The 13,488-nt window shown below is 40.3% G+C and overlaps 1 protein-coding gene across 1 annotated transcript in view; it reads left to right on the forward strand.

Moving 5' to 3' along the window:
* Nucleotides 1-13,488, forward strand: part of DCC (DCC netrin 1 receptor) — a 603,848-nt gene that overhangs the window by 486,358 nt on the left and 104,002 nt on the right. Inside the window, exons 16-17 of the mRNA XM_087819312.1 lie at nucleotides 4,690-4,785; nucleotides 10,150-10,322. Of these exons, the coding sequence (XP_087675438.1) occupies nucleotides 4,690-4,785; nucleotides 10,150-10,322 (269 nt within the window). The remainder of the gene's footprint in view (nucleotides 1-4,689; nucleotides 4,786-10,149; nucleotides 10,323-13,488) is intronic.

Genomic DNA, 13,488 nt, shown 5'->3' on the forward strand with positions numbered 1-13,488 from the left:
GCTCAGACCACTGGAGACTTGATAGGTTTCAGTATTAGCAAGAGTCAGCCTTGAAATGACCATCACCTCGCGTTTACTGTGGGAGAGGTTCAGAAGTGATGCACACTGCCCAGAGGCCTGTCAGCAGACAATGCGGTGCACAGGCTGGACTTCCAACCGAGACAAAAATTCAAACCCAGAAAGTGAGAATCAACCAGGTAAGGTACTTTTTTTTTTCTTTTAAATGAGAAATAATATGCACTCCAAAGACTAAAAGCCAATAGTGCAGAATGCTCGAGAGGCTTTGACAGAGCGTGTTGTCTAAGGAGGAATAAACTGGGAAGCTGGGAGGTGGGGGCAGAGAGGTGAAGGCGTGAACTCAGTGTCTCATGGACCATGCTGACCACCTATAGCCTTCAGCTGTTAAACCTGAACAGGAGGTTCAGAGCTTCTGATCAAGTCGGACATTCTTCATTCTGAACCCCAATCTGCAGAGGAGAGGTCAACATAAAACAATCACAATCAGTCTGCGTTAATGAGATCTGCTTTACTTTATGTTTACCCTCCTTACCGCATAGTATAATTTCTAATGTGGTGGTGTTGATCTTATGGTTGACACTTTATGGTAAGGAAGTTTAGACTTTTTTCCTATTTTGTCCATGAATATGTGTGTATTTACGTCTAGTTGTGTACGTAGGGATCTGAGGTCATAGACTACTAGCCATGGGTCTAGATTCAGTCCAGAAATATAGAAATCTATTTTGCTTTGCCAGCACAGGTTGATTTTATTTAAGTTATTTGCCAATATTTGAAAATTTGGTAATTTCACATAAAAATCCGGATTTCCAAAAAATCTGACAGCACTGGGACTTTCTGCCTCCCTTCCACATGCTAATGACATCCTGAAATGGACAGGTGTCTCTATTCCTTAGATAAATTACTTAGATGACTTACTGTCTAGCATCCTCTCTGCCCTGTTGTCTCATACACTGTGGCCAAATATCTCTCTCCCCCTCCTCCTCCCCCTCCCTCTCCCCCTCCCTCCTTCCTCTCCCCCTCCCTCTCTGTCTCCTTCCCTCCATCTCTTGCACAAAACAAAAAAATTAAAACCCTAACTCCTAAGCATGTGAGTTTGGAATTCCTGGACTCCCTCACTCCCTTGAGAAACAAATATATAGATAAATGCAAATACATAGTATATGTATAATCGGTGAAACCAAACAAATGCAATTTGACACCCAAAAAGGCAATTTTATTTGGCTTGAACCTAATGTCAATGTTTTGCATTGTAGTTGTATAGATAAAGCCTATGTTTGAAATCAAACTTCAGTCTCTACTCCAATAACTATAAAGGATATTTTTCCTAGTTAGAAAAGTACCCTGTTGACCTCCCTGACCGCATTTTGAACATTTCCCATCTTTGTTCCTATTAGGAGGTACATAATGTTTAGATGTTTCTACTTCATCGTAGCTATCATAAATGCTTAATGCCTAGATCCATGCGCTCCCTGGGGCTGCAAAATAGCAGTGTTTGAATTCTGTTGTTGGCATTTAACTGTTAGTTGGGATGAAATTATAAGAAGATGCTTTCCCTCTTATGCAGTTGGCTGCACAGTGGTAGAGTTTATTTGAGAAAGACACAATAGATATTTGATATTTTACTCAGTTTTCAAGATAATAATTTGGTCCTCTGTCAACCTCAGAGGTGACCAACTCTTATTATTTTAAAAATATGGAATCTCTGGGTCATAAGGCAGTTCTATTTATTTTAAATGTTTTGAGGAAACTCCATGCTGTTTCCCACAGTGGTTGCCCCAATCTGCATCCCCACCAGCAGTGCACAAGGGTCCCCCTTTCTCCACACCCTCGCCAGCACTTGTTTGTTGACTTGTTGATGGAGCCATTCTGACAGGTGTGAGGTGATATCTCATTGTGGTTTTAACTTGCATCTCTCTGATGATTAGTGACAAAGGAATTAAGCAAAAAATAAACACCTCAGAGATGCAGACAATATAGAATGGTGATTACAAGAAGGAAAGGGTGGGGGAGGTAGACAAGGGTAAGGGGGGAATAAGAGGTGACAGAAAGACTTGATTTTGGGTGCTGAACACACAATACAATATACAGTTTGTGCATTATAGAATTGTACACTTGAAACCTACATAATTTTATTAACCAACATTACCCCAATAAATTGAATCAAAATTTAAAAAGGGTATCTTTATGAATTTACGCATTTATAGATATCTGTTGGGTTTCAATTCATGACAACTTTTTTCTTTATGGAAGCTCAGATTGTCCTCACCTGTGGCCTGTGGGCGCCTCTTCAGGCTGATTTCTGAATTCATTTGACGTAAGCCTATCAGTCTTTGTTTCCTTCCTATACCAGAATGTTTCAGGCTCAATTGACACAAGCCTGCGTCATCCCTGACCAGAATCAACCTGCTCTCCCACAACCTCTTGTTTCTTGCAGTGGGAATTTTTTTTTTTCTTTCTTCAAAATCCAAGTCTGGGAGCTGGGGATGCTTTTTGATATTGAGTCAATGTTTCTAGACTTTTCAGTGGACAGAACTAAAACAGAGATAAAATACCTTTTGAGTTTAAACTGGTTTTTCTAAATAAATGTTTGGAACACAATACTTAAGTTTTGCTATTTTAAATCTGTATGTTCTTTTGTCCACATCAAGCACCTGGTTCTCCAGGACACAGAGGATGAGAGAATTAGAATGTTTTATGATCACACATTTGCTTTGTTCCACATTACATTAGTCTCAGAATAGCGACAATAAGAGTATCACCATAAACCATAATTATTGAAACACTTTTGCATATGCTGTCCCTATTGTCCCTAAATTCTGCCTAGGGTTATAATATATCTTCAAAATCAGGGTATGTAGCCTTGCAAAATAAAACCTCTCTCTTTCAACCCTCACTTAGTCTTAGTTCATTAAATCTGTCATTCACCAGTTAGCCCAATATCTCCCTTGATCATTGCAAATGTCTAAAGCTCATTTTATAGTAGTTTTCAGGATCAGGGGAACAATGTCCCTGATTACTTGCAAGTTGGTAACAGTTTGGGTGTGTCCTTTATATTTAAATTTCTGTTGACTATAGAATTCTTGAATCACTTTTTTCGCCTTGACTTTCTCAAATAAATTACTCCAGTTTCGTCTGGAATAAAGTGTTGCGGTCCAAAGGCCTGACTATCATATCATTTCCCCCTTTTAAGTCATGTGTTCTTTCTATCCTGATGCCTAAAAGATTTTTTTAAGTAAGCAAAAGTTTCTTGAAGTATATTTTTTAGTATTTGTTCTGTTCCGTTTCTTTGGTTTTCTTCCTCAAAGGTAACTATCACTCGTGAGTTAGATCTTCTTTCTTTAGTATCTGTCACTTCCTCCTGAACTCTTTTTACTCTCTCTTAATTTCTGCTTTGCTTTTGTTTTCCTTTTGTTTTGTTTATTTGTTCATCTAGATAGCCTCTATTTCTAAAATTATCTTTTTGCTTATATATAATTCTTGAATTTATGCCAATTCGTTTCTGAGATTGTTCTAATTCTGCGTCGATCATGCATATTTGGCATTTTATTGTCTTCATGATGTTTAGCTCATTTTGAGATGGTGACTTGCAGGTCTGAACTATTTTTTTGTGTAATTTTTATCCTGTGTGTGTGTGTGTGTATGTGTGTGCGTGTGTATACTTGTCTACATGAATGATATGCTCCTCATTTTATTGTGTAAGAAATTAATCTGCAATTTACTTAACCTCAACAGATTTTTGTTGCTTTCTTTCCTGTGATTTGTTTCCTGACACTCCCAGAGTTCACATAACCTTTCTCAGCACACAGAGCTCCTCGCCTGTTGTTTCCATTAGACCAGGGCTCACATGCCAGCCCGGCAGGGCCTGCGGGTCAGATCTGGCCCAGGTCCTGTTCTCGTTTGGGTACCACTGAACTAAGAATTGTTTTCATATATCCGAAGTGCTGTCAGCAAACGAAACAAACACAAATATGTGACAGAGTGGTTTACAAAGCTGAAATATTTACTATCTTTGCCCTTTGCAGGAAAGTTGGCCAACCCTTGATATGCACTAAAACTGATGCACTGTTTTTTCTAAGTGTTGGGACAATTCCTCTTTCCTACTTTCATCTGGATTTTCTCTTCCCTTCATTTCTATTGCTTCTGTCTGGCTCAGATTTTAAATCTCTTTCGAGTTGTTTGTCCTCAGGGTGAGCCGTGGCCTGGAAAGGAGCCTTTGCAGGCTAATTTGGGGAATTTTTATTCACTGTTCTCGGCTGCTCCGCTGCCCCTCCTGGCATTGCCTGGTGACGGTTTAGTTATGATGTCTCAGGCTGGATGCGTCCCCCTGATTCCTCCCGCACAGCGCTGATAACAGGCGTGGCCCAAGGTGCTGGCTGAGTTGCCTGCATCCACCTGTGTTTTAGGCTTTGAGAGTTTACCTCGGCACCTGGTTTTGTTGGAAATGATCAAATGTTTTGCTTTCCTATCTAGTCGGTCAGTTTCTTTTTATGTGAAGATTCAGAAAGCTCAGAAAAGTATAGTGCTAACACTGCCGCCTTCTCCCCAGAATCAAACTCACTCATCTTTAATCCGCAATGTACTTAATAGAGTCTATTAAATTTAATTTACCCTGAGTACTTCAGTACACTAAATAAATCAACATGTTCATATTCTTTCTGTTTTTTCCTCCAGAGTCAAGCTCCCATTATGTAATCTCCCTAAAAGCTTTCAATAACGCAGGAGAAGGCGTCCCTCTCTATGAAAGCGCCACCACCAGATCTATAACAGGTGAGCCACCAGAGTTAATCCTGTCGTGACAAGTAGTCAGTGTTTGAGTTATGACCAAAAAATAAAAAACGAAAGCAAAATAAAACACAAAAAATATATGTAGTCATGTTCCAAGCCTTACTGGAATGTGTGCAGATGCACACACAAACTTTATTATTTTTTCGGTTTTCAAATTGAAGTAGAGAAATTCAGCCTATAGATTAGTATGTGGACTTAGGGAAAGAGAGCTCCCACTCTCTCTCCTTCAAGCTCTTCATATTTCGGTGCCCCGATATCACTCTTCATTCTCCTGAGCAGCTTGTCTCACATCAGTGCAATTTTGACAGAAGGGTCTCTGCACAAAGGCTGCCAAGTGCGTGAAGGGGCACTTGCTTCTCTGGAGAGGGTCCTTCAAGCCTATATGACAATGATGAACTGCCCTCCTGGGGCTGGACTGGCCTGGGCCGACTCACACAGTGGCTTCTTCCTGAGTTGGACCTACATGTCGCCCCATAGCGTCCGGGGCCTCTGGGCATTAAGGGATTGGCCGCTTCCAGGGCTTGTCACCTCTAGGAATTCTTATGTGTGTTGGTGTATAAAGGCCACACACCAGAGAAAATGGACTCAGAAGACTAAGAGGAGGATGGGTGAGAAAGTGAAATCCGAGCCATTCGTGGAGACTGTTTGTGAGCAAGGCTGGGCTTGTTAAAAAACAGAATAAGTGACACTTCTGTGGTCTGTTCAGAGACACCGGAAAGTCACATGACCACCCCCAATAGTCTTATGTCTGAAATCTGAAAGTAAAACCCAAGGTTTTCATCTCTTTAATGAACACTTTTGAACACTGTGACCCCAACCTCTCAAAATCCACAACCCTCAGAACTCAGATAACTTATAATGAGAATGAAAGATGTAAGGGCAGGATTTGATAGTGAGTGGCAGAGGACATGGGGAAATTCCTAAGTGCCTGAGTGTGAAGTCCTGACAAGCAAGCAAGAAGAAATGAACGTAAAATAAATAGTGGGATCCTGTGACTTCTGCTACCACCTGAATTTACATGAACTTTGTGCAGTTTGTTTTCTGCACTCACCAGCCCCATTCATAAACTATTTGGAGGATACGCGGTTGTTACTCCGAGTCACAGTTATTACATGATTGTCTCCAGAGCAGAGCATCACTTTATTGATCCCAGATTTTCCAGTAAGGCAAAGTTGTTATTCCAGATTCCCTTTGACTTTTTGGCCATTGGTTTCAAGGTCTATAATTTGCCAAAATGGTATGTGAAATTTGGGTATATGTCAGCATATGCAGTTATCTGTGAAGACAGTATATATCTTTCATTGTATTTTCAAAGAGACTCAGGGCTCCACAAAAGGGTAAATAAGAAGTACTTCTGAATTATTTAAGTTCAGAGGCAAATCCCGACAAACAGCATTGCTTGAAATTTGAGGGATGCATCCTGGAACCGAGACTCCAAAAAACTCAACAAGTCATAAAAAATATGCTATTAGAAAATTCAGAAAGAGCGGGATTGAGTTATTAGCATTTCTTAAAGTAGAATTATTACTTTTCAAAATGTTACTATTAAACATATTATCCCTAAATATAGAGAGATGAGGCAGTAGCGATCCAGAGTGTAAAATACAAGATAACTCGGTGGATGGCTGTCTGGGATTTCCACTTCCCCTCGTTCTCCGCTTCTGCCGGCAGCAGGGTTCTCCGAGAGGTGGCAGCCCACTTTGTCGGTGCCTGCTGCTCACTGACGTGGCGACTGAGCTTGTGACCAGGACACACAAAATTATACTATCGCCAGTCTTTTAAAATTATTATTATTATTATTACCAAAACTAAAGCCCTCAAAGAAGGATCATTTAGGTGACCAAAAAATAAACACAATTTTGAGCAGCAAGTAGTAGTAATAGAAATAGTGGAGTCCCGATCAACTGAAGAGAAGTCGCTCAGAAGGAGGCATTGCGGGTGTTGGTAAGCCCCACGCCTTAGCGTGGTTGTCAGTCTAACTCTCAGCACGTGGCATTGCCAGAGGGGCTGCTCAGACGCCAGGGATCCAGAAGACAGGTTTTCCCCCCGATGTAACTCTAATCCTCATGGATCTGAGAAATTAGAAGTCGGATATTGTGTGAGGAATTTTCTCGTTGAAGAAAAGTCAGTGTGGGGTTGAAGATCCCGCCCTTTGGGAAAGTAGAGCCCACCCTTGCCCTGGAAGGGCCGACTTGCTGTCCTTCCACACGTCATGAGAATCAAGGACAAGTAAGTGGAGCCAAGGGCTGAGGCTCTGGGAGGCGCCCTATCAATAAATGCGTCCTGGGGCCACACACGATGCGTCGCCTGCCTCCCCTCCTGCGGGGTGTGCCCGTGAGCGGCTGGGAGGAGGCGGGTGCAGAGGAAAGAACAGCCCAGAGGCAGCAGGTGCTTCAGGCCAGAGCAGGCCCCGGGCCGGGGCTGCCCACAGGCACGTGCGACGGGTTCGGCGCACCCGAGCCCACCCGCCCCGAAAACACCAGCATCGGAGCTGAGGACAGTGTCACCGGGCCAGCTGGGTGGGCAGCGTTTCATTTTTGCCGTAAAGCCTTTTATTTCTTGTTTTCACGAGGACAGGACATTTTGAGCCTGGAGGAGGGAAGAGGGAAGGGGAATAATGAGGCGTGTGGTTCGAACTTGTTTATTTTCAACCGTTTTATCCACGACTAGATGAAGTACAATCCAGGTGTAAAATCGTGCTCTTTTTTTAGAAAAAGCTCTTTTAGAATATAAATATATTGACTGAGAAATTCAAGGGCTCTGACTAAAACATCCATTAGGAATTGAGTAGGTTTCTCTTTTTAGCAGAAAGTTTGAGGCTATATTTTGTCTTTTTTTTGGTTTTTAACTTTTTTTTACTCTCTTGAACATAACCCCTGAAAATCAATGGCATATAAGGCACCCAGGAGTATAAAGAAAACGGAAAAGAAGTTGTTTAGCAAAAAAGGATGTTTTTATTTCAACTACTCAGTTTCTATACTGAGAGGAAAAGAGAATTTGCAATATATTTAGCATATATGAATTTAGAGCAGTGCTTGCTACCCGCTAGAACAGCCTGCTTTGTTGGAAACGCTCTGTATCCGTTCTCTTCAGTAGGAGAGGCATCAAGCTCACGTGACCGTTAAACACTTGGGATTTGCTAGTGCAACCAAAGTGGATTTTAAATTTTATTTCATTTCAATTTAAATTGTTTCTCTAACTGGTGACTATTATATTAAACAATGCAGCTGTAAAGGAGGCAATGAGTGGAATGACAAACCATGCTTGAAAAAAGATTCCCTAAAATAGTCAAGAAAAATTGGTCCAAAAGGAGAAATCTTTGAATGATAGAAGCCCACAGATAGGTGCCCTCAAACAGCGTTACTTGGAATTTGAGGGATGCGTTTTGAAACCGAGGCTTCAAGAAACTCAACAAGGAGTCATGAAAAAGTACACCTCTGACATTCAGAAAGAGCAGGATCGAGCGTTACCGTTTCTCGAAGTAGAATCACTACTTTGCAAAAGGCTACCAAGTTACTGTAGGTTTACCAACAAAATTAGATTAAGCAAAGAAACAACACATAGGGTAAGTCATTAACGTAGCTTGGTCAAAAAGGAGTTTGTAATTTCGAGTAGGCCGCCCAGGTGTATGGCGCTCCTCTTGGAAGGCCAGCTAAGAACGGAAACAGGTCGGATGACGCCCCCCACTGTGGCCTGGCGGCTGCCGACTGACTGGGACCCTCCTGGAGGTGCAGTGTCTTTCGCTCCCCTTCATCATTTCATAAATCCACCTGGCTTTAAAGGAGCCCTGAATAAAAAGACACGTCGAAGGAAATACAGAAAGCCTGGGCTCTGACATTAAATTTTAAACACACATTTTTCTTTCTCTCTTTCTCGTTTTTTTTTCTTTCCTTTTGTTGTTTTTGTTTTTGGGTTTTATATTTTGCTCCAAACAACACGGCCCAGTAAACTCCTAAATAGTTCATTGGAAAACAGAGGGATGAGTAGGGGCTCCGCAGGTGAGATGCCGTGGACAAAGTGATCGTCAGAACCTGCCAGTAGCCGCTGCACTTGGAACTAGGCTGTTTAAAAATATAAAGCCTGTGTGCACACCGCTTCCAATACTCTACACTCCAGCAGGCCTCGTCTCCCCAAATGGCATCGTATGCCCAGCCTGAGAGCTTGTCTCGTTTTTTGGTTACTGAGAATGCACATTACATGATTTAAAGGTAAACTATTAAAAATTTAAATATCTTAGGTATAAAATAAAAGGCTCAAAATTGGACACTTATTAAGGCTACAAGATAAGTTCTTCTGATTCTGATATACCCAGCATAAAAATGAATACAAGATTCTTCTAGAGAATTTTATAAAACCACATACATCATTATGCAGATTCTGGCAATATTATTGATCAAAGTATGTGTGTACACATGGTAGCTCATTCTGTCTCCCCACCCAGTAATACAAAGTCTTTCCATGGAACTTGAAATTTTAGAACACAGACTGTGGAAAACAGAAATGCCTGAAAAGACTAAAAGCTTAGTTGACTATATAACAATGTGGGTAAAAATGGACAGTTCGACACTTCCTGTAAGGATTTCCATATAAGAAAACAGGCTACACCAATAGTACCTGAAGCCTAATTATCAGACTAACCAGCGAACGATGTGGACCATGGACTTGGTCGGTCTGGTTTTGTGCAATCTTAGCCATAGACAGGTTGTTGTAGACCTAAGAGCCCTTTGGTCTTATTTCTTGCTTGTTTCCTGCCTAAACAGTATTTATGCAGATATAAGCTAAGCGATCATGAAAACATTAGAGAAACAAAAATCAAGTTAGAAGGGAAGGAAACAAATCAATGAACAACAATATAAAACCAGGTATTAGCTAGGCTTATATTTCATTGCAGGCAGAAATAAACTGGACTCTCCTTTTTATCTTAAGTTATCTGTATAGTTCTAAATCTGATACTTTCCATGCTAGATCCTTGAAGAAGTAATGGGCAACATTTCAAGAAGAAATGGACTTTTTAAAAATATAACTGAAAATGAAAGTCAGATTGCTAAAGCCGCTCCAAGGAAATGAGTACATTATAGAAAACAGTCATTGTTGTAATATAGCAATACTGTTTCCGATGAGTTTTCCGATTGAATTAATTGTATTTTTTTTCTGTTCTTCTCACGTTCCCTTTCATCATTATTGCCATGCATTTAACTCATTGTGATGTGTTACCACTGATATTTATTTTGTAACTTTTATTTATGTATGTATTTGTTTGTTTCATTTGGGGGTTTTTAAACCCAGACCCCACTGACCCGGTTGATTATTACCCTTTGCTTGATGATTTCCCCACCTCGGCCCCAGACGCCTCCACCCCCATGCTCCCACCAGTAGGTGTGCAGGCTGTGGCTCTAACCCATGATGCTGTGAGGGTCAGCTGGGCAGACAACTCTGTCCCGAAGAACCAAAAAACGTCCGAGGTGCGGCTTTACACTGTCCGGTGGAGGACCAGCTTTTCTGCAAATGCAAAATACAAGGTGAAATTCTCATTGATTGTATGAAATTTTAAATGAACTGTTGTTTGTTTAATACATTGTTTTATGTGCTTTCTGAGAGTCATGACTCGTCTTGCTACAGTGACACTACATGGAAAAACAAAGCATTTTAATAACTCAGTAGCTAAAATTAGCACAGGAATGATTGTGTCTTAAGAAACAATTCTAAAGCACAGTAGAAAAATATCAAGAGATGCAAAATGGTATTTGAATCCCACCAGATGCTGGGTTTGCAGAAATAATTTGGTAAATAAATAATACTGTAGGAAGGAATCCCATTTTCCTTTGAAAAGAGCAGAGCTCCACATTCATTTTCTGGATGGATTTTGGTGTCTTTCTTTTCATTTAGAATCTGGATTGACACCAGAGGCAACCCTATTAATGTTACAGAGGACCTATCTTACAGTGAATGTGACTGGGAATACATAACTGGAAGATTTTTATAATATCTTTGGAAAGCACTCTAAGCCATTAGCTCTACTTCCTCTGTTTAGCCTTGAAATGCCCTCATGTAATAAAGAAAACCCACAGTGTACACTCTCCTTTAACTAATAGGAACTAGGCAAGGCTCCTTATTCCTGTCTTATCACTCAGTCATTTCACAACCCCCCTAAGAGCACCTTTGAAATACATATTGAGGCATTGTCCTTAATAATTTCAAATCTCTATCAGCCAGCCACAGGAATTGCAACAAATTGTTATATACCAGGGCAACTTTGTTATCGCCTAAGCCTGCCACAATGTTAGTATGTACAAACAATACACAGATGTAGACAAAAATGAGCAGATCAGCAAGTGATTATCTGGCACCTACTATGTCCCTAGAAATGTGCAGTTAAACATGGTTTAGTTGTTACTTAACATTATTCTTTCTAATTTTAGAACGAGTAATACACTAGCCTCCATAGATAGATTCCAAAGAATTCATAAACTAGTCAAGAGAGATAATATATGAGAACACATTTAAAATATAAAGCCTACAAGATGGTGATGTGGAATAAATAAGGTAGCTTTGAATACAAGGGAATAAATGTTACCCAACAACCAAGTAAACAATAGCTCACCTCTGGCACTCCAGCTTCTATATCCCTTCCCTAAAGGTTGCTTTCAGGGGAATTTGGATCTCCTGATACTTTATCCAGTGCTCTTGCCAACACACTGCCATCTTGCTTAATCCAACCTCCACCCAGTGGTGATTAGGGGATGACCATATCCTTTGGGAACTTCTGACTATAAAGACCCTGAAGATAAAGCAAACTCCCACCCATAGTTTTGTAAGTCAGCCCTTCCTCATGCAGCAGTGTTCATTTTGCTTCTAGTCTCTTTTAACTTTTAAATGGAATAAAATTCACATTTCATCATAAATCAGTTTTTAGTTGAAATCATTTTAAAAAAAAAAAAAAGTATTCCTTGGTATTGCCACCCTGCTAGGTCAGGTATTTGGAAAAACTCTCCAGGCAAGTCCAAATAGCATCATTGATAGAACATATTGTTATAAGTGTCCTATCCATCTCCTTATAGTATTAGATTTAAGACTCAACAGAACTATAGATAGAGGTAACATGATCAGATAAGACAACCAATGAAACATATGTAGCATTTTAAAAAAATCTCTTTATATACAGATTGCCCAATTCTAAGTTTACTTTAAAATGATGACTTTAAAAATTTTATGATCATAATTGCTATACTTTGTTACAATCATTTCACAAAAAGGCCTTGGGTACTTTGCCAGTATGTGAAATGTTCTGAGGGACAATGGTTGTTCTCTGCAGAACAGTTTGAGTTCCAAAATTTCTTGAGTGGTGCAAGTAATTTCAGTTGAATAGTTAATACAGCAGATACAGAATTACTGAGTTTCACAACGAATGCCTGGAAAGTGAGGCCCAACCCAAAACTGTCCTCTGTAAGAAGAGGCTGATTTCTCTCATGGATTGAAGTTTGGAAATAGAAAATGAGTTTAACTGTTTCTCACCCCCTTGCCTTCCCTGACCCATGTCTTCCAATTAATACCATCCAACCCCTCTTCTCACACATGTGCAGTCTACATCTACCCCTGAGAAGAAGCGTTAGAAGAAAGAGTTGGGAGGTGAGATAGCAAGGGTAACTGTAGGTAGGACATATCTGACCCACTAGAAAGACATGCAGTAAATTTAGATTTTACAAATAATGGTCATAGAATGCTTTGGTTTTGCATTTCAAACTTTTCAAACCACTGCCATAGCTATTATTTCATCTCACTCACCGCTACGGCTTTCTAAGGTAGGCAGGGCATACACAAGATAGAGGGAATGTAGACATACATGGAGTCCTGTGACCTGGGCTCAAGAGTTGGCTTCACTGTGTCCTGCCGTGTCACTTAACTTGCTCAATCCCATTTTTCTCATCTATATGATTGGGATAGTCACACCTACTGCAAAAAGGATAAGTAAGATTCTTCACAGTTAAGTATGTGTGTAGCTGTGTTTATGAAGACGTAATAGGCTGTGTAACTCGACAAACATTCCCCATTAAACTAGAGCTGGAACTCAGGATCACCTGAGGGCATACCCAGGGCTCTCCTCACAGGGGTACCTTTCTCCTTCATTAAGTCCCAAATCAAGCCACAATCCAGACATTCATATTTTCATTGTCCAAAATTCAATATATGGATTTTCTTTATCAAGTGGAGAAATAGTCTATAATTTCTTTTCTATGAAACATTAATCACATGATGTTTTATATGAATTTTGATTCCCAGTAGAGTCCTTGACTACTGGCTAGTGTTTACCAGATGTAGCATGAGTGTTACAGGAGATACAAAGGTGTGCAAGACCGTCTCTGCCCTCAAGATGCTGACAACTCAAAATGAAATTGGACACGTGCCTAAAAATTATACAGAGCATTAAACAATGCATGGAATATTGTGGCCAACATTTATTTAATACTTACTCTGGGCCAGACACTATGTTTCACTTGGCTTATTTCACACTTTAAATAATTCCATGAGGTCTGTACTGTGGTTATCTCTGTTTTATAGATGAGGAAACTGAGGCTTAGACAGGTAGTGCCTGGGCATTCTATGCTCACAAAAATAACTGGTCATGATTTCCCCAAGGTACTTCTAGGCTCACGATTTATGTTGAGCAGCAACTGTCCATGAGGTTCC

Source organism: Miniopterus natalensis, chromosome 7, assembly GCF_054644295.1.
Source record: "Miniopterus natalensis isolate mMinNat1 chromosome 7, mMinNat1.hap1, whole genome shotgun sequence".
Lineage (NCBI taxonomy): Eukaryota > Metazoa > Chordata > Mammalia > Chiroptera > Miniopteridae > Miniopterus > Miniopterus natalensis.